This window comes from Micromys minutus (assembly GCF_963924665.1).
Source record: "Micromys minutus genome assembly, chromosome: 27".
Taxonomy (NCBI): Eukaryota; Metazoa; Chordata; class Mammalia; order Rodentia; family Muridae; genus Micromys; species Micromys minutus.
This window is the reverse complement of record NC_137962.1, coordinates 35,897,730-35,923,966: the sequence shown is the minus strand read 5'-3', so window position 1 is coordinate 35,923,966 and position 26,237 is coordinate 35,897,730. Positions and strand designations below refer to the sequence as shown.

General features: G+C 51.3%; 2 protein-coding genes across 2 annotated transcripts; one reads left to right on the top strand and one right to left on the bottom strand.

Moving 5' to 3' along the window:
- Positions 1-1,983: 1,983 nt before the first annotated feature.
- Positions 1,984-19,540, top strand: SERHL2 (serine hydrolase like 2). The gene is made up of 12 exons (XM_080939037.1): positions 1,984-2,111; positions 3,773-3,922; positions 4,003-4,116; positions 4,453-4,494; positions 4,857-4,876; positions 5,166-5,240; positions 6,511-6,620; positions 7,565-7,644; positions 14,330-14,364; positions 17,568-17,650; positions 18,642-18,738; positions 19,404-19,540. Exons 1-12 carry the CDS (start codon positions 2,108-2,110, stop codon positions 19,524-19,526), a joined length of 933 nt encoding a protein of 310 aa, XP_080795163.1. The 5' UTR covers positions 1,984-2,107; the 3' UTR covers positions 19,527-19,540.
- Positions 19,541-20,047: 507 nt separating this feature from the next.
- RRP7A (ribosomal RNA processing 7 homolog A) lies at positions 20,048-25,859 on the bottom strand. The gene is made up of 7 exons (XM_080939038.1): positions 25,773-25,859; positions 24,935-25,077; positions 23,162-23,287; positions 22,455-22,572; positions 21,266-21,363; positions 20,759-20,957; positions 20,048-20,187 (listed from the first exon to the last, which is right to left on the bottom strand). The coding sequence occupies exons 1-7, from the start codon at positions 25,843-25,845 to the stop codon at positions 20,102-20,104; spliced, it is 843 nt and encodes a 280-aa protein (XP_080795164.1). The 5' UTR covers positions 25,846-25,859; the 3' UTR covers positions 20,048-20,101.
- Between the last annotated feature and the right edge of the window lie 378 nt (positions 25,860-26,237).

Genomic DNA, 26,237 nt, shown 5'->3' with positions numbered 1-26,237 from the left:
CAGAATTTCCTTCGTATCTCCCACCCTCCCCATTCCTGCACATCAGCAGCTTTCAAGCCATGGACAGCCAGAAATAAACACCAGCTCACCGCTGTCCGCTACACTCTAGGCTTACGCAGACTCCCCTGCTCCTCCTCCGGTGCTCTTTTTCTGCCCCAGAATCCGATCCAGGATCCCATGCTGGGTTTAGTGTCATTTCACAAATTTAGCTAGGGGCTTCCTCTTGCTGATAAAGGTTCATGGGGTGGGGGTGGGGCTGTCTCCTGGGGAACTCTTTTCTCTCTCAGTTGGGGATGTGTGTGCATGCTTAGCAATCCCTTTCCCTGGATGCGGCTGCTCTTCCAATCCGGTAAGAACCTTAAGAACTGGAGGCCTCATATTCTCCCCACCCTCTGTTGTTATAGCTTATGTGAGTGCCTGGGGCAGCCTGCTCTTAGCAATTCTCAGCCCAGCCAATAGGCAGTCATTGACTGGGTCCCTTCGGTGCACTCAACCCTCTGGTACACGTTAGGGGGGAATCGTTCTTTAAAAAAAAAAAAACAAAAACAAAAAACATATCCTACTTTTTAAGAAGCCAACAGGCAGGTGCAGTCTTGGAGAAATCAAGGATGGCTACTCTGATCTTTGTTGATAAGGAAGAGCCAGGCAGCTGTTTAGCATCTAAGGATGGATTGAAGCTGGGCTCTGGTGTCAAGGCCTTAGATGGGAAACTGCAGGTTTCAACGCTATGAGTTGGCAACGTGTTCAGTGTTCCAGCCTTGCTTAAAGCCAGCAGGAAGGCTTTGGGAACTGTCAACAGAGTTACAGAAAAGCCAGCAAAGACTAGTAAACCACATCAACCAAAGCAGCCATCCTTGTCTGTGAAGAAGGGGCACGGTGGTATTTCCCAGAAAGGTTCTGTAAGTGTGAGGTCACAGCTGGCTGAATGCAGAAGCAGCACCAAGAATCTAGCTGTCGGGGGCTGGAGAGGTGGCTCAGTGGTTAAGAGCATCGACTGCTCTTCCAGAGGTCCTGAGTTCAAATCCCAGCAACCACTTGGTGGCTCACAACCATCTGTAATGAGATCTGATGCCCTATTCAGGTGTGTCTGATGACAGTTACAATGAGGGCTGAGAGGGCTTCTGGGGAAGCCAACCAAACCTTGAAACGAGAGTAGAATTTCCAGGGCAGAGGTGGAAGGGAATGGTGTTTGGGATGGAAGGGGAAAGACTCGGAGGGATAGACAGGTGTAGACTCAGGTGTAGAGAAGGGACAGCACAGGATCCCATGTAACGGAGGATCCACCTGGCAATTTTAAAAGCTCAGGAGGTTCAGATTTCTCCTTTTATTATGAAATGTAGTGCTTGCACGTGTCCATTTGAAAATGTTTGTGTTCCTAGGGTTTGCTTTAGGACAGGTTTTGGGCATTGGAGAGTCTTACTGTATCCTAGGCTAGCCTCCAAAACCCATTGGCCTTTCCCAGCATCCTGAGCACACCATGCCCACAGCCTGAATCAGGGTTCTTGGTCTTCTCTGGGCTGAAACTGTTTTGAATCCTTCCTTGTCTGGAGATGGTTTCCTCCCGAGCCCTCAGTTTAGTCATTCATTTATACACGCAGACCGTGTAATCAATTATCAAAGCTGCTGAGGGGATGCGGACACCTTGGGGACACAAATGGCATGGAACATCCTGAAACAGTTGTCTCAACTCTGTGGGACCCAGAGAGGATCCTGAGGAAGCTTTCCTCGCTGCGGCGCCACGGGAGTCTTGTCTAGCTCGTGGTATCATGAGGGACTGCCCAAGCATTGAGCCTGTCAAAGCGTGTCCTCCAGAGATTTCTCTGCTAGTTCTGACGCCAGAACCGCACACAGCATGAACCAGGAGCTGGGCAGCCCTGAAATCCCGGGCGAGACACAGGGACCTCGGTGGGCGGGGCCTGATTATGGGCCGTGTCGCTTGTAGGGGCGGGGCTGGTGCTAGGAAGTGGCCTATGGAGACGGAAGCCTGTGTGGATGGGGAGGGAAAGTCAGTGAGCGGAGCACGAGAGAAGGCGGGGTGAGAGCTTCCGAGTTCTTCCAGTTCCTGTGACCTCCTGAGCGAGGAGTGACAGCCTCACGGACCAGAGCAATGGGTGAAAATGTCCCTCAGGGCCCCTTAGATCGGAGTGGGAAGGGAGAGGCCGGACGGCGAGTGCTCCCACAAGCCCACTCGTTTACTCGAGTTGGTGGAGCGGACCCTCATCGCCCTCTCCACTGGGTGTCCAGGCTCAATGGGCAGCACTGGGGTCTAGCAGAGCCAGACTCGGGGCCCCTAGGTTAGAGGATTAGAGGTGTATGTCCTTGGCTATTTGGGGTTGCACTTTGGGTCTAGCAGCAGAAGGGTTAGCTCTGGAGCACATTTGACTTGAAGAGGCCTCGGAGTCAAGTCAAGCGGTTTCTCTCTCTCTCCCCCCCTCCTCTTTCTCTCCACTCCCTGTGCCTCAGTTTCATGGTCTGTGCACTGAAAGTAACAGTGGTCCAACTCTCCAATTGAAGGTGTCTACAGTGTATAGGGGTCCAGCATCCTCTCAGAAGGCTTAGGAAATGCTGGCCACTGTAGTCTCCCAGTTGCGACTTCCAAAGGTTCGGTTAACTAATGTCCAAAAGTTTAAGGCACAGTCCAGTTCTGTGCTTCATGGTACTCTGAGTAGTGTCTTAAGACCTCCAGCCATCTTACTGTATGTAGCGTTAGCTGGCTTGGAACTCCCTAGACCAACCTGTCCTGAACTGGCTGAAATTCTCCTGCCTCTGCTTCCTCAGGACTAGGCTAGGCTTTCAGGTGTGATTAGTACAGATGGTTTCCATGAAATGCTTTAGAGTCGGGAGACGGCTGCACAAATTTTCATCGCAGTAGATTTTTTAAATAATTTATTTTTATTTTATGCACAATGCCATGTTTTTGCCTGATTGTAGGTCTCTGTGAGGTTGTCTGATCTTGGAATTACAGTCAGTTGTGAGCTGCCATGTGGGTGCTGGGACTTTAGCCAGGGTTCTCTGGAAGAGCAGTTAGTACTTTTTAACTGCTGAGCCATCTCTCCAGCTCCCATCACTGTATTTTGATTTGTTGATTTGAAGTTTTGAGACAAGGTCTTATCCAAGAGGCTGCTTGATCTACCCATGTCTAACCTTTTGAGTGCTGGAATGACAGACTGTATATTACAGTATATTGTTATCATCATTGCATCTTATTAATTCCTGTTGCTTTTCTCCTACTGTGCCTAATTTATAAATTAGACTTTATCATGAATATATATATATACTATATGTAGTATATATATCCATGTATATATAAATTATACACACACATATGCACAGGTATCATTCATTGTATGGGGTTCATGACTGCTTGAAGTTTCAGGTATCTTGGAATGGGTCCCCTCTCCTATAGTCAAGAGGCATTTATATTCTATTTAGTCTGGTTTAACAGAAAGGGAAACTGAGGATGGAGAGGTTTTAGGCACCAGCCCAAGGTCATACAGCCCACAAGTGTCAGGATTCAAGCCAGCAGCCCCCCAATCCACTTCTTCCAGCTCTGCCCTAAAACCAGTGGGTTACATCCTGAAAAATCGCTCAGATCTGTCTCACCCAGGGGGCCCAGTTGTCTTTCCCTCTTAAGGTATCATCTGGCAGTCTGTTTGTCTAAAGCTAGGACATAGGCTAGCAGCACTGATGCCTGTGCCTGTTGGTGCACACACAGGAGCTTAGGAAACGCTGGATCATGAAGACAGGATGAATAACCCCATCTGCCTTGCAGGTTTTCTCTCAGAGTTGAAGTTGGCTGTGCCCTGGGGCCACATTGCTGTCAAAATCTGGGGCTCCCAGAAGAACCCTCCAGTTCTCTGCCTGCATGGCTGGCTGGACAACGCCAACTCCTTTGACAGGCTCATTCCTCTTCTTCCACAAGGTAGGGCTGTGGGCTAAAGGGAAGTGGAGGGGTGGGGGCAGCTGTGCCAAACCCCTCTCTCTTCCTCTTCTCTGCTGCAGACTTCTGTTACGTGGCCATGGATTTCGGAGGTCATGGGCTCTCGTCCCATTACAGCCCAGGCCTCCCCTACTACCACCAAAATTTTGTGAGTGAGGTCCGAAGGGTGGCTACAGGTGAGCAAGAGCCAAAGTGAGTGCCATGAAGGAGTTGGGGGGTGGGGGTGGGGGTGCTCTGCAACATCTCATCCTAGGGAGTAGGATGCAATATCTAGAAGGCAGTACTGGCTGGGACTGGATGCCTGGGGTTTCGATTCAGGTTTCCTGGCAACTGAAAAGAGCTTGCTTTTCCACTAGGAGCTTCCCACAGTGGAGCTTGAGCCCCTTCAGCGGGTCTCCTGTGGGGGGGGTGCTGCAGGTCTTTGGAGGGGGTCCCAAGCCAGGGCACTGGAGAAAGGTGAGAAATGAGACCTGGCAATGTAAATCTCCTTCTTTCTGGCTTTGTGTTTTCAGCCTTTAAGTGGACTCAGTTCTCCATCCTGGGCCACAGCTTTGGTGAGTCAACTTAAGGGGAAGGGCTGTAGGAAAGGGAGAGAATTTGTCACTGTGATACCTTTCCCTGCTCCTCTGAGGAGAGGGGTAAGAAAATCTTCTAATGCTTACCTTAGGGACCGGGTCCTCTGACCTCAGGTAAGGGTGAGGGGTATGTATGACTTTGTGCCTGCTTTCTGATAAAAGGAACTTGGTGGCCCGAGTTTGAGATGCAGAGTCTCAAACCCATGGTGGGAAAGGAACTGGGGACTGGACACCCCTAGGAAAGAGCTAGGGGGAGGGTACTGGAAACTAGGGAGGGGCCACACAGAATGTCACCACAGGTTTTTTTTTTTTTTTTTTTTTTTTTTTTTTTTGTCTGGCAGGTGGCACTGTGGGCGGCATGGTGAGTAACTGGCTGTGCTGGGGTTGCTTGAGGACCTTGGCGGGGGCAGGAAGAAAATAAGATAGGAAGAACCCCACACCTCCTTAGCCAGTCAATTTCCACACAGACCCTGTCTTAGCAAAGATCCCTTGTAAAGTTTCTGCTGTCCTGACTGTCATCCCCAAGACTCCCAAGACCAGGGTTACTGGGGTCTACAACCAGGTCTGGGAGAAGGACAGAAGACTCCTGTTCCAGTGAAGCCTGTGTCCCCACCCACTCACTTGTCCCCGTCTCTGTTGTCACTCTCTAGTTCGCCTGCACATTCCCCGAGATGGTGGACAAACTGATCTTACTGGACTCAACGCCACTTCTCCTGGACTCTAATGTAGGAGAGGCTTCTGGGAGGCTATCAGGGGGACTGACCCCAGACTTTAGGGGGGTGTCTTCAGCTCTGTCTCCAGTGGTGGACATTGAGAAGGCATTAAGGACAATGTGGCAGGGGGTGGGCAAATTAGCCAGGGATCTCCCCCAGAGAGGGCAGCATCCTGAAGCGTGTGACCCTAAGAATGTGAGGGACCAGGGTACAGGAGCCGGTGGGAAGCTCAGTGTGTGCTGGTGGGTCCCTGGTAGTCTGTGAAGCAGCAGAAGGTGGATGAGCGGAGCAGCCATGGGAGGAGGAAGTTCTGGGTCACAGCAAGCTTCCTGCACTAACATTTAACCAAGTCCTTTGTGCTGAGCACAAGGAACATCAACCCTGAGTGTGGGTGATTAATACTGACAATCCCCCCCCCCCCACCACCATCAGTCTCCACAGCCAGTGCTGTCCTACTGTGTGACCCTAAGGAAGTTATTTCATCCCAGAGGACTCTGCGGTGTCAATTTACATGCATCCATTTGTAAAATGGCCACACCTGTCCTGAGGACAAGAACACTCCCCCCACCCTCCTGTCTGCTCTGTTTCTTCCTCCTCCTCCTCTTCTTCGACACAGAAACTCATTTTGTAATCAAAGCTGGCCGTGAACTCATGGCAATCCTCCTGCCCCAGCCTCCTAAGGGCAGGAATTGCAGGCATGAGCCATCGTCATACCTGGCTCTCTGCGTTTGCTTTTCTATTCCCATGAATATTATAAGCACTCGGTAATTTTCCACTGTGTAAACCAGTAACTCATGGGTTAACGAGGAATCCGATGCACAGACTACGGCAAACCACCCTTTGCCACAAGTATAGAGCCTTGGAGCTTCCTCCTGGGTGGGGCTGGGTGGCAGTGAGCCCCAAAAGCCTGAACCTGCTGGTCTTCTTCCACTGGGAACATGGGGCGTGGCAGATGGAATCTCAGATCTACCTCCTCTGACTGTCTGGTTCCACTCCCTGCTGTTACCATCGATGGAGATCAGGGAAGTTGCCCACCCTCAGTGGAAACCTAGAGTCACATCTCTTCAAAACAGTTAACAGAGATGCCCTCCCACCCCCCCACCCCCAAAAATCATCTAGTCCCTCTAGCGGTCTTAGGCAAGCCTGTGCTGAATGAGAAAGGGCTGACTGGCAGGGGCTGATCTCTCAGAAGGGCACCTAGGGCAGCGGGCAGGACCACGGGAGAGGCTGGGACCCCCTCATCTGGGACTCTGCTCCTCACCCGCTGTGGCTGAATCCGTAGGAAATGGAGAACATGCTGACCTACAGGCGGAGAAACATAGAACACATGCTGAAGGTGGAGGCCTCCCAGAAGTCCCCGAGCATCTACAGCCCAGAGGAGATGTTGCAGGGGTCAGTGCTGGGAGCAAGGGCAGGGCGAAGGAGGGCTGGGACTGCTGTTCCCTTCAAGCTGGGGAGAAGACTTAGCCTCCTCTTTCTCCTCTGGCTATTCCTCCCCTCCCCCTCTTTCCCCTCCCCCCCTCACAAGGTTGCTTCCCCCCTGGGGTGGCACTAGATCTCTTGACACTTCTCAGAAGTCTCCTATCACCACTCTTTACTCATGCTGAGTGGGAGGGGGGCTCTTCCTTCCCCCTCAAGTTCATGTTTTATGTGCACACCTCTTGCCTCTGTCTATCAATCGGAGGCTCCTTAACAATTTACCAACAGCTCTTTCCCATTCTCCTGCTAGATCTATGTGGTAGCTTCTACCCCAGAGCAGTCACCTGTGTCCTTGTTGGCCTCTCAACTTTGCAACCATGGCCACACTGGGACTACCCTGGTCATGTCTGTGCACACTGCATTGTCTGGCAGTGCGCACAGTAGGACAGGGCTTTTTTTGTTGTTGTTCTCTAAGGCCAATCAGCTTTTTATTGGCAAGTGAATGCTTTTATCCAGTGCTCAATAACATTATGTCTATATAAATGGATGTGGACACAAAGTAACAGGCAGGCTGTTAAGCTCACTGACTCAAACTTATTCATCCTTCATGGGTAGCTCTGTCCCCTCTGTCTCTCCTTCCTCCTTCCTGCTATCCTTTCTGGAGATTGAACCCAAGCCCTCATGGGCGGCACGTGCTAGGCAAGCCCTTTACCACTGAGCCACATCCCTTGCCCTTTTTGTCCTTGGTTTGTTTTAGAGAGATTTAGCTATAACTTAGGCTGGCCTTGAACTCAAGGCCCTCCTGCTTCAAGCCACTCTAATTGCCAGAATTAAAACGCTTCACCAGCTCTGCCTGCTCTCCTCTCTGTCTGACTCCCAGGCTTGATGAAGCTCTGCTTCCTTTCTGTCTCCCCCAGGCTTCTCAGTAACAACAGCCACTTGAATAAAGATTGTGGGGAACTGCTCCTGCAGAGAGGGGCCACGAAGGTGGCTGGAGGTAAGGACTTACCATCTGTTAGCTCTGTTATTACTTGACTGTGCCAGGCCGATGCTTTGTGTACACAGTGACTTCCACTGCCTCACACAAGGGGAAACTGAACCTGCAAATGGCCAAGTACCTGACACAGGGTCACATAAGCTTTGGAGAAAGACATTCTATGGGGCTAAAAGTGACTTTCATGGCCGTGCCTGCTGGGCCTATGGGGAGGAGGTTTTCGGAACATGTGGGGATGCCATGACTCTGAGATCCCCTGGCATGGGCATCGTCTGGATTACCTGTCCCGTGTATCTGTCAAAAAAACCCAAAAAAACAAAAACAAAAAACCTTGACTCAGGGTCAGGTGCAGTTTCCCATCAAGACCGTGAGTGTGCTGGTGAGCCACACTAGCTCAGGCAATGGGCCAGAATCTATAGGTGGTAATCCAAGGGGTTACCTTTGTAGAAATGACATTTCCTGGGCTTGAGCAAGGAGGAGGCAGAACAGGAAAAAGTACATTTTTAGCAGGAAAAAAGATGTAACAATTGGACATTTGTCTGTTGCTGCAGTAGGGGATCTGACAGCTTCAGGAAGGAAGGATTTTCTTTAGCTCATGGTTGCAGGAGACTGTGCATCATGATGGGGAGGGTATAGCGGTATGGGGTGCGAGCAGGAAGCAGCTGGTCACATTGTGTGCAAGGTGAGAAAGCAGGGAGGGAGGGATGCTGGTGTTCAGTCTTCAGTCCTGGACCCCAGTGCATGGGATGGTGCTACCTAGTGTCAAGGTGGGCCTCCCCACCTCAATCTGATCTAGGAACTCCCTCAGAGACATGTGCAGAGATTTGTTTCTACGGTGATTCTAAATCCTGTGAAGTTGACTTTCCAGATTACCTGTAATAACAATGTTACAGATAAACCAGGAATAAAAAAAAAAAAAAATAGCCCTGGGGAGAACCTGGAGCCTGCTCTAGAGGGTGCTTATGGAAGCCTCTCTTAGGTGAGGTAAAGGCTTCTGTGAGATGGTGTTGTGAGACAAGAAGTGCCCCAAATGGGGCATTAAGTCAGGGGTTCGGTGCCACCTAGCTGATCTTGGGATGTACCTGTATTTTGAGGAAACAGATAAGGTCATTAGTGGTAATTGCCACTCTCATAGGCTGATAGGTTCAGTTGAGGTTGTAAATGTGACTTAATTTCTGAAGAACCAAAAGCCACCCCTCCCAGTACCTGTGGAGGTGGGGGCAAGTTGTGGAGTCCTGCTGGCCAGAGAGGGGATACTAGGGAGTGCTGGGGACTGGAGCCAACAGGCTCTGGCAGAGACAGGGTGTCACATGGGAACTCTTGTCCTTACTGTCTGAATTCCAACCGCTGAAGAGGAGGGTCACAGGGAGCAGGCCCAGGGTGTTTGGGTGCAGGCTGCTATTCTGATCTGTTGGGGCTTTTTGGTTAGTCCTGAGCCTCTGTCTCTCTTCCCTAAGAACTCACAGGCAAGTTGAGGGCCCAGACCAAACCAGGGGTGACTGTACAGAAATGGGCTAATCCAAAAGAGACACACTCCTGGCCAGCTCAGGGAACCCAGCCGAGCCCAGAGTTACCCTGGATGTGGGCACAGGTGCTGAACAGTCACTAAGGAAACAGTTGAGCATTTCTGTGTCGGGAACGGACAAGTGGCAGGAGCACTGTGGCAAGTGTGTGTGTGTGTGTGTGTGTGTGTGTGTGTGTGTGTGTGTGTGTGTGTTTTGTAAGCAGTCGTAGGTTTTCTGACTCCCACTTTCTGGGATATGAGGTTGAAGCTGATTTAATCAGGCAGATGTGTGAGAATAGGGAGAGAGCCATGAGACACACAGCCTTAGGCATATTCTTCTAAACAGGAGTGCTCCCACCCAGAGCTTGTTCCAAGCCAGGTGTGGCATGCAGGCCTGGATCCCTAGCTTTTGGAAAGCCGAGGCAGGAAGATAATGCCCCAGGCCAGCCTGGGTTACTTAACTAGACCCTGACTCAAGCAAACGAAAGCAATACCTTCACCACACATTCTCCTGGTGGAGGGGTTCTCAAAGAAGGAGAAGCCTGCTCTGTTCAAGCCCCCGAAGGACAAAAGGAAAGGCCCTGATGGTCCCTGGCCAGGGAAACCCTACCCTTCCCTCCAGGATGCTGAAATCCTTACCATAAATCCAGCAGCATCCTGTGAAGGCAGTAAAAGCACTGGTCTGGCTCCAGCAGATTCACAGAAACACTTGGCAGGGGACCTGGGACGGCTGCCCATTTCTAGCCAGATTCAGAGTGAGAAATGGAGAGGTCTAACGACACAGCCATCCCCAACAGGGCAACAGCCCTGAGGGCCATGCTTGTGGGCACAGTGCCTTCTCTGCTGGATCTGTCTGTGACCTTGGCAAGTCCCAGTGGAGACAGAGAACAGGAGTTTGCTGCTACTCCTCAGAGGGCCAGGCCTCCTAGGTGGGAAGGGAGGCATCCATAATTAGGTAGAGCAGCTGCTACGGATGCCTGTGAGTGCGCAAGGATCAGCACCTGTTGATTTTTGTTCACACTTACATTCATGGGTGTGTGAGCATATAGAGGTCAGAGAACAACTTGTGAGGGTAAATTCTCCATCTGCCTTGTGGGTGTCTGATTGAACTCAGGTCTTCAGGCCTGGTGACAAGTGCCTTTGCCAACAGAGCCATCTTAATGGCCCCAGGGGACTCTTAGTTTGTTTTTAAAAAAAGAAAGAAAAACAACTAAGTCCAGAAACTATGGACCTATGACCAACTCTCTGTCCCAGGTGGATGTCACAAGGCAGGACATCCTCCACACAGTTGGCTTATCTATCAGTCCTGAGGCCAGCCTGTCCCCTCCCAGCCTTCCCTATGCGTGGAGCTATGCAGCCTTGCTCCGGGACAGAGGGATGTCTAAGGGAATATCCCTGGTACTCCAACTGAATAACATGGATATTGGGAAGCAATCACCAGAGAGGAGTGCTGAAGGAGAGACAGAGAAAGGCCAGCAGATACAGAGGCCACACTGTGGCAAGGACCTGCCAGGAAGCCAAGGGGAGAGGACGGTGAGATGCTTCTGAGCACAGGGCTGGAGGCTAGACCAAGCAGGGCCAAGTCTTCACTGGGGAGTCCATGGCTTCACGTGGGTTTTGTTTGGCCCAAGCTGTTTCCCTGCCCAGGACACAGGCAAGATGACAGGGACCCAGCCTTACAGGTTAAAGATATTCTAGGGGTCAGTGGGATTTTTAAAAAAAGATTTATTTATTCATTTAATGTATATGAGTACACTGTAGCTGTCTTCAGACACACCAGAAGAGGGCATCAGACCCCATTACAGATGGTTGTGAGCCACCATGTGGTTGTATAGGATTTGAACTCAGGAACGTCTGGAAGAGCGGTCGGTGCTCTTAACCACTGAGCCATCTCTCCAGCCCAAGGGGAGGTCAGTGGGATTTAAGTCATACAGCCTCCTGTTGGGGATCCCTGGAAGCCACTTGTAACTTTTATTCACTCCATGTAATTGTCATCTTGGAGGCTTACTACCTCTGTCTGCTAGCCTAGGCCTGAAATCTTTTACCCTCTGTACAATCTTATTTAGGCCTAGAATATTTTCAGCCTCTGAGACTTACTGGTGAATAAGTTCATCCTTTCTAGCTCTTTCTGAACTCTGACTGCCTGGTGAAATCACCTGTTCCGGCTCAAATATCCTCTCCAAGCTGACTGATTGCATCTGGCTTCTCTCTCAGCCTCTCCTGAATTGCTCTGCTTGGCCTCTAACTATGTGATCTAACCTTCTGTCTTCTTCTCATTCTCTGGTTCATTCTGTCTTCAACTGTTTGCACCTTGATCTCTCTCTGCAACCTGTGTCTGCACAACTGTCCCAGTAAAACGGCTTCTTTCCTCTCTTCCTCTGTGCAGCCTCCTCTTATGTTGGCTCTCTTTCCTGTCTCTTCTCGAGAGACTTGGGCAGATCCTATTCTGTCACATCTTTCTCTGGTTTGTCACTTTTTCTGCCAGTCAGTTAAACATCACTTTCAAACATAGCTGCTTCCTCCTACAAACTAACTTCATTCCCATTGTTTGGGATTAAAGGTGTGCATACTAAGGGAGTGTCTGGATCCCAGCCGGAGGGATTAAAGGGCTCTAAGGGCTGAGCCACACCACAACTAAAAACAGATTTTTTTTTTTTTTTTTTTCGGTAAATAACACAATCTTTAAAAAAAAAAAAAAAAAAAAAAAAAGATTTATTTATTATAGATATAGCATTCTGCCTGCATATACATTTACTGGCCAGAAGAGGGCACAAGAGCACCATCACAGATGGTTATGAGCCACCATGCTGATTGCTGGGATTTGAACTCAGGACCTGTGGAAGAGCAGTTGGTGCTCTTAACTGTGACTAAGCCATCTCTCCAGCCTCTCCACCTCCCCTTTAATTAAAAGTTCCTTTTCTTGTTCTGGTGCTAAGTAACATGGGGGTTCTATGTTTTTTGTTCTTGTTTCCTTGGTAGATGACGAGGCCGGCTTCAAACTCACAGAGGTGCTGGGCTTAAATGTGTGTACCACCAGTGCTCAGCTTAGTAACATGTTTGTTTGTTTGTTTAGTTCGGTTTGGTTTTTTGTTGGGTTCAGTTTTGGTTTTTTGAGACAGGCTTTCTCTATGTAGTCCTGGAACTCTGTAGACCAGGCTGGCCTCAAACTCAGAGATCTGAGATCTGCCTGCCTCTGCCTCCTGTGTGCTGAGATTAAAGGTGTACCAAACCATGCCTTTTTTTTTTTTTTTTTTTTAAGAATTTAGATTTGTTTTGTTTTCTATGTGTGTTGTTTTGCTCGCTTGTGTGTCTGCATCAGACCTCAGAGGTCCGAGGAATGCAGCAGACCCCTTGGAACTGGAGATCCAGATGATTGTAAGCTGTCATGTGGATGCTGGGAATTGAACCTGGCTCCTTTAGAACAGCCAGCACTTTTAACCACGGAACCATCTCCCCCTGTTAAACTTTGTCACCTGTCTTAGTCTTCTAGCTGTCACTATTAAAACTACCTAAGTTCAGGCATGGTGGTGCACACCTTTAATCCTCAAAGAGGCAGAAGCAGGTGGATCTATGAGGTTGAGGCCTCGTCTACACAACGAATCCAGGCCAGCAAAGGCTACTTAGTGAAACCCATCTCAGAATTACATAAATCTTTAAAACACAAAGACACACTGGATGGTGATGTTGCACACCTTTGGTCCCACACTCAGGTTGGTCTCTGAACTTGAGACTAGCTTGCTCCAGGACAGCCAGGGAGGCACAGAGAAACCTTGTCTCAAAACAAAACCAAACCACATATAACGTTTTGTCTAAGCTCCGCCCCCAGTTACCTGGCAACAGCTAGGTATGCTCTGCCCCAGTTACCTGGCAACAGCCGGGTGTGCCTGACTCACTATAAAAGGGGCTGCTTGCCTCCTCCTCACTCTCTTGCTCCTCTTGCTCTTGCCTTCCTATTCATGCCCTGAATAAACTCTATTCTATACTATACAGGTCTAGTGGCTGGTCCCTCGGGAAGGGATGCCTCAGCTTGACTACACATTCATAGAACATACCCCCCTCTCTTTATCTTCTTATAAACACATCAGTTGAGGGCACTGGGCAGTGGTGGCACACACATTTAAGCCCAGCACTCAGAAGACAGAGGCAGGCAGGTCCTTGTGAGTTTGAAGCCAGCCTTGTCTACCAAACAACAGACACCAAAGAACCCCCATATGACTTAGCACCAGAGTCACAAAGGGAACATAAAGGGTGGGGGCTGGAGAGATGGCTCAGTGGTGAAGAGCACTGTCTCTACCAGTTCTTGGCTTTATCTCAGTCTTAACAATTTCCTCATGTTGGGGACACAGAATTGTAAACTCCTGTCCCTCACTTGTCACTTCTGTCTTGACTTCTCCTGTAGTTGTTTCTTTCTCCTTGAGTTCATAATTATGGCATTGCAACTGGACATGTATCTGTCTGATGGAATCTATCAGACACCCCCTTTTCTTTGGTGGCGGTGCACAAGGCAGCTGGGAGACTTTTGGGAGGCCTCTTTCTCGTACGCTGACACACGTAGCCCCTCCTGTTTCCCTGGAGGAGCAGGTCCCAGAGTTGTCCAATCCTCTGCCAGCACTTGGAAATTCCTGAGGCTTGTGTGTCCCCGAGGGGCAGGGACCACGGCAGACGGTTCAAAGGATGACCTTTGAAGGTCTTTCTACCCCTCTGACAAGGAATGCGATGGTTCTCAATTACTTCTGTCCTGAACTTGTCCCTTCAGTTGGTGTTAAAGGTCCAAACACTTTTTCTCTCTGAGGAGAGGTGGAGCCCAGAGCCGTGGCATGTGTTTCTGATCCCAGCCCTTGTAGGTAATAAATCTCTGTGAATTGAGGCTAGCCTGGTCTCCATAGTGAGTTCCAGGCCATCAGGGCCCAAATAGTGAGATCCTATTTAAAAAAGCAAAAGGGGAAGAAAGGAGAGAGAACTTTATTGTTTGTGCTGCCCCTCAGGGTCAGGGGAGATATGGGCTGACAGCTTTGACTAAGAATTGTTCCGGAAGAATCCCAGGATGGGAGTCCAGAGCTGGCTGACGTCAGAGTGATTCTCACCAACCCAGATGAGCCCTTTGTGAAGACTGGGACTTCTCTGGGCAGCCAGATGAGTCCTTCCTATGACACCGAGCCCACTGTGCTTTGTGCTTTTCTCCAGGTCTGGTGCTGAATAGGGACCGGAGGATCTCGTGGGTAAGCATCGCCGTCTTTCAGCTTCTGGTCTGTGGCCTCTCTTTAAAAGTAGTTTTAAAATTATATGCATAACATAGTATAGACACAAGATACAATCCCTGGGGCTGGAGAAATGGCTCAGCGGGTAAGAGCACTGACTGTCCTACTAGAGGTCCTGAGTTCAATTCCCAGCAACAACGTGGTGGCTCACAACCATCTGTAATGGGATCAGATGCCCACTTCTGGTGTGTCTGAAGACAATGACAGTTACTCACATACATTAAAAGTAACTAAATAAAAGATACAATCCCCATTTAAGCTGCCTGTAAGCAAACTGCTGGTTGGTATTAAATATATTGTTTTGTATAATTATTACCAACAGTTATGCCCTGGCCTTTGTCATCCTCACAAAAACACCGAGTCCTCACTCCCTGACTTTCTAGAAACCTCAAATTTACTGTCCTGTCCTGTGAACTTCTGTTAGGTACCTTGAGCAAGTAGAGTTGGTGTGTGTCCTTCTGTGCCTGACTTCTTTCCCTCGGCACTGTGCTTTCCAGAACCTTTCATGCTGAAACACACTGCTAGGCTCCTTCTCTGTAAGGCTCAATACTAACTATTCTGTTGTGGTGTCTTTAATGCCAGCACGCAGAGGCAGCCTGGGAGTTGAGGCCAGCTTGGCTCACCACCTTTTCTTTAAACATCTTTTAAAATTCATTTATTTGTGTGTGTGTGTGTGTGTGTGTGTGTGTGTGTGTGTGAGAGAGAGAGAGAGAGAGAGAGAGAGAGAGAGAGAGAGAATCTTGTGTGTGGGCATCTCCCCTTCCACCATGGGTGACTGGGTGACATGGCTTTGGTCCCTGTCAGTAAGCGTGCCTACCCACTGAGCCATTGTGCTGGACCCACCCCACACTTCCTGTGTCCCTTCCTCTGCTGATGGGCACCAAGCTTTTCAACGCTGCTGTAACATGAGGTGCAAGTGTCTGAGTCCTTGCTTCCAGTCCTTGGCTGTGCCAGAAGAGGATTGCTGCAGCCTGTGGTAATCTGTGACTGATCTTTTGAGAAACTGCTGAACTGTTATTCACAGAGGCTGAACTATTTTATGTTCCCGCCAATGATGCATGAGGTGCTGATTTCACTCCTGTCTGTCTCCCTGCCTCTCCCATACACCTCCCACCTCTCTCTCTCTCTGCCTCCCCCACACCTCTCCCCCCCACTTCTCTCTCTCCCTGCCTTTCTCTGTCCTGCCCCCATCTCTCTCTCTCTCTCTCTCTCTCTCACACACACACACACACACAGAGGTGCTGGGAATTGAACCCAAGGCCTTGTGCATGCTAGGCAAGGGTTATACCACTGAACTACAGCTCCATTCCTTTCTCCCATGTCTTTTCATACATGCGCATGAACATGGACACAGACCCTTGTCTCAGGACTTCATGTTGTCATGCACCCTTGGTAAAGGAAGTCTGTCAGACATAAAGTGAAGAAAGCCAGGAGCTTTCATAGCTGTGGGGCTAGAGGATAGAGGTTCTCCCCTTGAAGACCCCATAAATCTGGGGCAATAGCAAGGCACCCTGACCTGGGTTAGGGTCCCACACCCTGTGTCCTATGCAGAAGGCCTCAGAGCCGGCCATTCAATTTGACCTTGCTGTCTGTCTTAGTTTATTACTTACATTAAAAAAAAGTGGACCCAGAAATTAAACTGGGAGAAGCTAAGGGATGTTGAGGGAGAGAGGCAGCTGACAACAGGGGACAGGCAAGGTCTCTAGTATGGCCAGCACACAAAGGTTTTCATAGAGGAATTAGCTGCCACAGAAACTCCGAAGAGCTTCATGTCTGCAGGCATGAGTGGAGGTAATGGCCCTTAATCCTCGCCTTGGGACCAACTTAAAATGAAGTTTGAGGCCTGATTGTACCCTTGAGCCAGATAACCCCAGTTCCTGAGGAAAAGGAGAGGCTGGAGGAGGACAAGGGCCTACGCCAACCTGCTCAATGCTGCCACCTCCTGTTCACTGTTGGCTGTGGCTGGGGTTTCCGAGCCTCCCCGCCTCAGCTGCACCCCTACCCCATCCCCCACACCAGTGAAGCCGCTGGGAGGCAGCCCCCAGAGCCTTGTCACAACTGAGGTGTGGGGATCTCTGCTTTTGAGACGTACCCATGGTGATTTTAGTCTGAGGAGCAGGACAAGGAGTGACTTTGTCGTGTGTCTGTGTGAGGACATGTGCATGATGGATGTGCTTGTGCATGCGGTCAGAGGACGATCTTCGGTGGCATTTCCCAGCCACTGTCCTCAGATTTATTAATATTTTACTTTGAGATGGTCTGGCACTTTCCCAAAGATCCACCCACTCCTGCCTCTTGATGCTGAGATCATGGGAATGTCATACACTGCCTGTCGTTTTTTCTGGTTGTTGGGTTTTCTATTTTGTTTTTTTGCTTTTGTTTTTGAAACGCGAAGTCCGAGGCTCAGACTGTCACAGGCACTCTACTGTCTGGCCATCTCTCTAACCTGGGAGGGAATTTTTGTGAGCTGTTCACCAGGACACAGTGCTGCCTACCACTGACCTACATCACCAGCCCATCTTACACTTTATCAACGACGTAATCTCTCCTACAAAGTCTCCTGATTCTAGCAGGCATATCACACCGGTAACACATGGGACCTACAGTAGCTGGACTGGAGGCCTCCATGTTGGGCACTGCAGCATACACAGTAAACAGCAAGGGCAGAGCAGGCAGGGCCAGTGGGCACACAGGGCGGGTGGACTCACTGTGTTGTGGTCCAAAACATAGTCCATGTGGAAGCAGTACCAAAGGAAGGATCTCAGCTCCGCAGAGTCCAGAACTCAAAGCTGGACTGTGTCCTGGGAAGGGTCTGCAGTGGAAGTGGGGTTCCTCAGTCCTCAAAGAGTCCCAAGATAACCTCCATTGCTTCTCTGCCTCCACCAACAGCCACACCCAGCTGCTAAGGAGTTTGTGAGTGGATTCTGGCTGTGCAGCTATGATCCCAACAAGAGGGAAGAATGGCTGGGGGCGGGCGGGGGGGCTGGACAGGACTTTGGTGGATGGAAGCCAAGAGGCTTTGATAAGTAATAACTTGGTGGCCATTGGCCTCCTGAGATCAGTGGCCGGGTTGGCTTCACGGGAGCCCAGCTGTCCTAATGACCGTGCCTGCAGGAGTATATGGGGCTTCACAGCAAGGGTTCACCCTGGTTTTGTCTCTGCAGGCACAGAACAGCTTTGACTTTGTGAGCAAGGAGCTGTTTGTGCACTCTCTGAGGAGCCTGCAGGCCAGGGTGTTGATAATCAAGTGAGTCTGGACCCAGCGCCCCGACAGACCCAGAGACCAGGAACCTCTAGGAAGGAGCCTGGCCCAGGGTGCCCAGTTCTTCCACCGTGACATCATGTCGCTGTTCAGTCAGCCTCTCTCAGGTGCTGGGAGGGATAAGACAAAGCAAGAGGCGACCTGGGAGGCAGGGAGCAGGGGACAGGGTAAGGGTGGCACCATGGCTCAGCTGGTCTCTGGGTGAGGAAACAGAATGTGCTTTGTAGGATCTGCACATCTTGGGAGCTCGTTAATAAGGCCTACTCTATTAGGAGAGATTGTCCTTTGTGCATAGCTTGGGGGGGGGGTCTGTGAGATGAGGAAAGGTGGTCAAATTAACCCCGGTGATCAGTGGGGGGCGGGTCACAGGATTGTCTACAAATCTAGGTACTTTGAATTAGGAACTTTTCCTGGGCTAGCAACATATTTCGCCCTAACTAGCCCTTCCCACGATGCTTAGCAGCAGCCGGGAAATCTGAGCAAAGTGTCTGATACTTGGCAGTGGCTGCGCTAGCGGATGCTTGATACTTAAATTTTCAATGCGTTATGAAGTTGGGGGATGTTAACACCTTCATACACCAAGGCAAATCTGAAGTGAGAACCACGGAACCAGCTGGGCATGGCGGCTCACACCTGTAACTCAGGATGAGGGAGAACATGGCAAGGCTGAGGAGGCTAAAGCGTCCTCTCATGGGGAGGAGGGTTGTAGATGTCCGTTCCACCTCCACAGGTTTTGTTTTAAAGGAAAGCCTGGCCTTGAGACCCGGTCAGATCCCAGCCCAGTAGACAATGGCTCTTCCTTCCCATAATACGGAGAGGGGCTGCCTGTAGCCAGCTCTAAGCGAAAGCTGGTGCCAGATGACCGAACCCCAGAGCCAACAGGCTCAAAAGGATACAGCTGAAGGAACTCTGGGGGCAGGCAAGAGGGGCTATCAAGACACAGAGCTAGGGGGCACCCCAACTTCTCACTGCCCAGGGCGCTGCAGGGGTTCTACGATGTGAGACGGGTGAACGACGAGGACAAGGAGCCCCTGCTCTTCATGGTGGACACGCTACGATCCACCCTAAAGGAGGTGAGGTGTGGGTGGGGGGCTGACGGGTTGGGCGTCCACTCTGAACCCTTCATACAGTCCCTCAATGCCTTTGGATCTCCTGGGTTGGCACCATGCCAGATCCAAGGAGCAGACAGGCTTCATCCCTCTATGGCCAGTCCCCAGACAAAGGCAAGAGTTCAGGAGAGACAGCTTTTGGTGGCAGGATTCTGTTTATTGTCCTCACCTAACCCCCAGCTAGGCATAATTCGGAGGTGCACCTCCCAGTAGCAGCTCTGCGCTGGCTGCCATTGCTCCCAGGACCAGTACATTAACAAGCATTATGGCTACAGAGGAGGGAGGCCAGTTTGGGTCCTGGCCTTTTATGGTCTTCACCACTTAGAACCTAGGTCCGAATCTCTGCACAGCTTGATGCTGTCATAAAGTGGGGGTGGGGGAGGGCTCTCTTTTAGCAAGCTCCTGCAGTAGCCTGCTTTTGAGGGCTTCATCTCCAACAGTGACCCTGACTGTAGCTGGCCTAGTTTAATATATACAGTAGCTTCACAGCACAGATACCTACGCCAAGTCCCCGGGGTACTATGAATAGACAAGGGCCAGTAGGAGGTTGCCTCTGACCCATTTGGAAGCAGTTGGCCATGGGAGTCTCCTGAGTGGGCAGTATCTCACCACCCGCCTCCTTTCTCCAGCGGTTCCAGTTTGTGGAAGTCCCAGGCAATCACTACGTCCACATGAACAGTCCCCAGACTGTGGCTGGAGTCATCTGTTCCTTCCTACAGGGACTGCCGAGGACAACATCTTCCAGGCTGTAGCTCTGGTCTGGAATCCTGTTCACACTTCCTAGCGGCCAGTACCGGACCTTGCATCACACAAAATAGGTGTGGGGTAGGCATGAGCTCACTGGCTTGGAGACCAAGAGAGACAGCAGAGGATCGTTCAGCAAAGCTAGGGGCAGGGAAAAGAAGATTCTGGTCCTATCTGGTTTTGAGAAGGACTGGGGTGTTTGGTAAACTTTGGTGAGCTGGTGGTGCTAAGGAAGCAGGGTTGGTCCTCTGGGCTCAGAGGCTTCTGGAGCCCGTTCTTGCTACCAGCTGTGCAGAAATAAAATCATCTTCCCTGCATACCAAGTGGCTGTTACTAGAAGGGGTTTCATGGAGGGCAAGCTCATCAGAATCCTGGGAGTGTTCTACGGGCAGAGGCAGCTCTGTGAAGGCCAACTCCTCCTACAAAGCAGCCCCGCCTTTCACTTCTAGCAGAGATAGAAACTATGGGGAACAGCTACTTGTTGGCCTGGTACCCGCTTCCCAGAACATGGTCCCTGAGGGACCAGGGCTGCTGGTCTTTCTTTTCTTGAAGCCTGCTCTCCAGTGGCCGTGGCCAGAACAGTTCAGTAGGGTCGGAATTTGCGCTGGGCACGCATAAGTTCAATCCTTTGCTTGTCCTCCTCAAACTTCTTTCGCAGCTGTGCTAAGTCTGGGGATAAGAGCACACAAGGCGGGTCACATGACGGAAGTATGCAGGAACTGCCAGCTAGCCCACTAAAGGGGTGGCTCCCTTCTATGTCCCCCTATTCCTGCTGGGCCCTGGAGTCAAAGTCAGGATCTTACAAGGAAACGGAACTGGACGTTTCCAGCCCCTCTAGAGAACTAGGCTGAGGCAGGAGATGAGAGGCCCAGGGGCACCTTTCCCTAGATGTGGCCTTGGGGCTCCAGAATTCAGTGGATTAACTGACTAAAGCCAGAGGGGTGGCATCTAGAGCTAGAGGCTGCTCAGGTGACGTGCAGCTTGGGGTCTAGAACAGGGAGAGACAGCGAGACAGGTGTCCGTGCCAACAAAGGCTGAGGTCTGAAGGCAGCTGCTGAGACTGTATACTCCCTTGTGGCGCACTCAAGCACTCTGGGGAACTGGAGGTGAAGCCCATATCCCAAGTGCTCGGTCACTGGGCAAATGCCATCTCTGTGGAGCATGAGGACAGGGAGGATGTGACTGAGGACACCCTGCTCCCTGTCCCAGATGTGTGGGGGTGCCCACAAGTGTGTCTTACGCTCCATCTTGGTCTCTCGGTGCTGCCAGGCGTAGAAGTTGAGCAGCTCCTTGCGGGCACGCTTCCGTTTCTCCTTCTCGAGAACACGCAGGTTGGCTGCTTCTGTCCGAGGGAGCACAGGCCTGCGGCCTCGACGGGTGACCTTCACCCAGCCCTCCTCATCAGGGACTCCCTCCTCCTCCTTGGCCTTTGCCTCCTCCTGCATAGAAGAGGCTGTTGATGGGCGGGGCTCTGCAGCGGAAGGATGTCCCTGACTGGCTAGAGGCCCACAGTGTCTGCTGGCCAGAACAGCCCCCGAAGCAAGTGTTGGGGAACAGACATAACAAAGATGCTTCCTTCACCTATAGACCATTAGGAGTCCACACCACCCAGGCAGCCAGCCTAGGTTTCAGCAAGCAGAACTGGGAGCTTGCACCTCTGGTAAGGGACAGGACAGCACCACACTACAGTACAGAGCGCCACCCCGTGGCTACACGAGTGATACCCGGAGCCCTGCTGAAGCCCTACCTCAGCTATCTTCTTGTCATAGGCTTCCATGAACGTGTCTACTTCGATCCTCAGGGCCTCAGGGTCCAGCACGGAATCTTCATAGTCACTGATCCACTCTGAGGGAGAGGGGCACAGGGTATAATGTAGGCTAGGCTGGGAAAGCATCATGTGCTGTTTAAGCCTGTTGAAAGTGGACCAGATAGTTCAGCTGACAGGACCCAGGTTTAGTTCCAGGTTTCAGCATGGTGGCTCACAACCACCTACAGCTCCAGTTGCAGGGACCCACCCTTTCTGACTTCCTTGGACACCGGACACACATGTGGTGCTCATATAGACATGCAGGCAAAACACTCATACACACAAAATAAACTCTTTAAAATTAAAAAAAATAAAAAGCAATCTCAGAGTGAGAGACCCCCGCCCCCCCAATCCCGTCTCCTCCAAACCCCTCCTGTGCCAAACGAGCCCCTGGCTTCCCGGCTTTGAACCAGGGAGATTGAAAAAACAGCAAGCAGGCTAACAACTTCCAGCAGATGGCACTACTTCTCATGCTGTGGTGGGAAAGTTGGGATGAGCTCACTGCTGGAGGTGATCAACCAGGAGCTCCCACAGACTGCCTCAGCCTCCTCAGCCTCCTCAGCCTCCGCCCTGGCTTGATGTTGTTACCCTTGGCCTGCTCTCAGCCATCTCTGCTGGGTGCTGTGAGCACTGATTGGATGATGTTTTGCTGGCCGCCTGCTGCTTGCCATCTGCCTTTGCCCTTCACCACTGCTGCCCAAATGCTTAATAAACACTCATTCAAAACCAAACCTACAGTAGTAGAATTTTGGTGGCTCAAACAAACAAACCAAACCTACAGCTGTCATAGAACATTCTCCAGGAAGTGACTGGTAAGAGTGGACATTCAGGTTCCACTCAGATATGGCCAGCCAGCTGGGATCCCCTTGCAGAGGCCTATAATGTGCAGGGATTCAGGCCAAGGTTCATGTACTAGGGAGGTTCTAGTGGCAGCATGCTGGGCTGATCCTTGCCTGGTGCTGACGGCTAAGGCTATTTCTGATGTGTCTCAGAAACAGCCCTGTCAGCCCAGGCCTTTAGGAAGAAGGGGACACAGCTTGTGGCATTCACAGATGTTGCCCCCCAGAAAGTGTCTCTCACCAACCCAAGGCCCGGGGAAGAAGCACTGGACAGAGCCAGCAGTACTGACTGTGAATCCCGCTCTTCACAGGGTGGCTCTCTGTAGAAAGCAGCAAGGGGCCCTTCAGGTTCAAAGCCGCTGACACTCCACTTGGCTTCTGGAACACCACATAGGCTACCTGGAAGCCCTGGAGGGAGACAGACCATGTAGAGCCTTCCCGCTTGTGGCAAAGGGCCCCATACCTGCCCAGAACGAGCAGATGTGATACTAGGCAGTTCATCTACCATCCCAGAGTGTGAGGGAGGGACAGCCACGCTCCTAGCTAGTCACCTGCTCCTGGGACACCTGTTTTAGCTCGTCCCCAGAGGAAGGACTCTTGAAGACTCAGTGAAAAGCAGGCTCACCCCAGGCTAGGGCAGGTCATAACCAAACAAGGCATAAACTCAGGGTCAGACTCTCCTTTATGTCAAGTACACATGAGGGACCTAGGAAGAGGGGACAGCAACAGGGCTCCTAGAGCCAGGGCACTTGTCCCGAGGAGGAACCGGCTGAAGTGGGAAATGGGGTCTGGGAGACTGCAGGGCAGAGGCAAGGAGGAAGTCAGAGAATGTGGCACGTCTGAGAGAACCAGAGGCCACCACTCTTACAGCCTCCTAAACCACACATTACAGGGACTGCTATGGGGAGTGGTCTCTCTGGAAGCCTACTGCTGAGCCCACCCAGGCCCCAGCCCCTGCCCCTACTCCAGTGGAACCTGGTGTTGCTGGACAGCCTACCGGCACCGACTTGGGATGAAAAAACTGTGACTTTGGTTCCTTGGGGCTCTCGGCAAGGTCAGGCTTCTCCTGCAGCTCTACTGTCTTGACGGTGCCACAGGAGGACAGGCATCGGGACAGGCTCTCCTACCAGGGTCAGAGGGAAACAGAATGTCAACACCCACAGGCCCCTTAGACCCACAACTACCCATCAGAGCCCAAACCTACGATACCCAGGGTCCTGGGCGCCCTAACAGTCACCAGCTCCCACAACAGCATGGCGGCAGGGGTCCTGAAAGTAAGGACTCTCATATGACAGTAATTAAGCCTTACCGCCTACGTCTGTTAATCACTGCAGTGTCACTCATGAGGAGTAGGAGGGGACTTCTCAGGTCTGTGCTGAGCACACAGATGTGCTCGGCCTTTGACAAGCACCAAGTGGACGGCTCAGCTCTTCTCCCCAGGCTGGCATGGAACTCAGTCTGTACCCAAAATGGGCCTTGAACAACTTCTTTGTGTATGTATGAGTGCTCTGTCTGCATGTGCATCTGCATACCAGAAGAGGGCATCGGACATCTTCTGGGTGGTGGGAATTGAATTCAGGACCTCTGGAAGAACAGCCAGTGCCTTTTACACTAAGCCACCTCTCTAACCCCGGCCATGATCCTCCTGTCCCCAAATCTGATTTATGTGGTTCTGGGGATTGAACCCAGGGCTTCATAATATTAGGCCAGTGCTCTGCCACCGAACTACATCCCTAGCTCTAATATTTCTCAAAAAAATAATTCATCCTACCAGGCATGGTGACACATGGCTGAAATCTCAGCACTCAAGGCATGTGTGGGTATCTATGTAGACGGTGTGTAGACCAGCCTGGACTACACAGGGACTTCTGGGTCTAGCAAATCTGTAATTTACATAATAATGTAAGTCTGAGAATGTAGAGAGATGGCCTGGTATGGAAATGCCCTGGGCTCTGTCTCCAGCACAGCAAGAAAATAAACCTTTAAAACTTTCTGGAACTCAATCTGTAGACCAGGCTGTCCTCAAACTCAAGAGATCCACTTGCCTCTGCTTCTGAGTGCTGGGATTAAAACCGTGTGATGGAGACTTTTGAGAGGTAAAGGCAGAAGGATCGTGAGTTCAAGGCCAGCCTCACCTACATAGTGAGTAGGAAGCCGGCTCATGCTACAAGAGACCCTGTCTGAAACAAAACTACAAATGTAATGCTTTCTGTGGAAAATTAGTATGTCTAGGTAGAACTTCAATGATCCTTGTTAAGACTTGTCTTTTAAAACAGAAAAACTAGCAAACAAAATGGTTGGAAGGATAATTAACTTCCCAGCCAGGTGTGACCACTCATGACTGTAATGAATCAAGACGGGGAGGGTTCACAAGTACAGCGAGTTTGAGGCCAGCCTCAGCGAGCTAGTGAGTTCCTGAACAGCCCAGGGAGAGGGAGGCCCTGTCTAACTGGGAGGAAGGAGAACCCCTATTTTTTTTCTGAAAGCCCCAGTCTTTCTTATATGAGTACATTGTTGCTGTTTTCAGACACACCAAAAGAGAGCATCGGATAGTTGTGAGCCACCATGTGGGTACTGGGAATTGAACTCAGGACCTCTGGAAGAGCAGTCAGTGCTCTTAACCACTGAGCCATCTCTGCAGCCCCAGCCCCAGTCTTTCAAGATCCTCCACTGAGGGTTTATTGGCATTTCCATCTGACCGCCATGATTCCGAAGGTCCTGTGGCAAGCCCCCATTCACAACCCCCACCGGTCTCCTACCAGACTCTTACCTGCGTGCAGTACGGGGGCACATTGAGGATAAAAAGAGTCCGGTTGGGAGGCCACGTGGACTGCGTGCCTTGGCGAACACTGTGCTGTCTCATGTAGAGGTAATGAGAAGCCTGCTGCTTTTCTGAGAACTTGACTGGAACAGCTAAGCAAGGGAAAGGAGTGCAGGAGTTTGGGGTACCCTGAGAGGAGGTCAGTGCCTATCCCACCCAAGTTCCATTTTCTTTGTCTCTTTCTAGCTCCATCTGCCCGCCTGTTCGTCCATCCATCCACGGGGAGCTTGAGAGAAATGTACTCGGATAATCACGGCAGAAGGCTGAGGGAGAGGGCACAGTGAGCTAGCGGCCGGGCTCAAGAGTTGCGTTCTGAGTATCCGCAGTCTAACACCGACAGCCCCCAAAGCATGGGCTGCTCTGTTGGCGCACTAACCCTCTTCCCTCCACCCATTCTTTATTTGGGGTTAACGTTCCTCGACCCCTCATGCTGACCTAGCCCCACATTCCCAGTTAGTCCACACCAGTGGGATGCGGCTTTCCCCTCGGGGGTGGGAGGGAAAACAGCTGCGCAGGAAGCGCTTGCAGAAGACCGAGACACGGGCAGATCAGCGGGTAACTAGCTTCTGGGGACCGCGAAGCTGCTCACTAGGCTGTAGGGCGCCAGGCACCGCCTGGAAGAAACCCGCTCAAGCCCCAGGCCTCTCGTAGGAACGCCTGCGGAATCCGCTCCTAGAGCCGGAGCGGCCGGCTCCTGCACCCCGACGTCTGGCGAGCTGCCAAGGCCTCTGTCACCCGCAGGCCACCTCCCCGCAAAGTGGTCGGTCTCTGGCCCTCAGCTGCTTACCTGAATACCCCGGTGGGCTCGGTATGCTCCCCTCGTGGCCGCCAGCCTTCTGTTTCCTTCTGCGTGACACCATCTTGCCAACCAAGAGCGCAGAGACCTCTGGGAGTTATAGTTCCGTCTTCCGGCGCGCCTGCGTTTCCACGACGACGGTGTTACGCAGGGCTCCGCACTCTCCGTCCTAGGCCCGCCTCCCGGATCTTGCCCAGCCCCAAGATTTAGCCTTCCTTGACCAATGGGGAACTAGAGGCTGGAGCAATGGCTGGGAAGGTAAGAACACTGGCTGATCTTCCAGAGGATACGGGTTCGCGTCTAATTGTCTGTAACCCCCAGTTCTAGGGAGATCTGACGCCCTCTTTCGGCCTGTGTGGGCACAGTATACACGTGGTGCACAGGCACACTCATAACACATAATCAAAAAAATAAATAGCATTCCGTTTGAATCATGGTGCAACTGTGGGATTTTGA

Excerpts from the sequence above, each read along its gene's own strand:
- SERHL2 (XM_080939037.1), top strand. Across the intron at positions 4,495-4,856 it reads CATCCTGGGCCACAGCTTTG|GTGGCACTGTGGGCGGCATG; the intron begins GTGAGTCAACTT and ends TTTGTCTGGCAG. Across the intron at positions 7,645-14,329 it reads GGCCACGAAGGTGGCTGGAG|GTCTGGTGCTGAATAGGGAC; the intron begins GTAAGGACTTAC and ends GCTTTTCTCCAG.
- RRP7A (XM_080939038.1), bottom strand. The coding sequence starts at position 25,845 with ATGGTGTCACGCAGAAGGAAACAGAAGGCTGGCGGCCACGAGGGGAGC. Across the intron at positions 25,078-25,772 it reads GAGCCCACCGGGGTATTCAG|CTGTTCCAGTCAAGTTCTCA; the intron begins GTAAGCAGCTGA and ends TCCCTTGCTTAG. Across the intron at positions 21,364-22,454 it reads TGTGAAGAGCGGGATTCACA|AGTGGATCAGTGACTATGAA; the intron begins GTCAGTACTGCT and ends CCTCTCCCTCAG.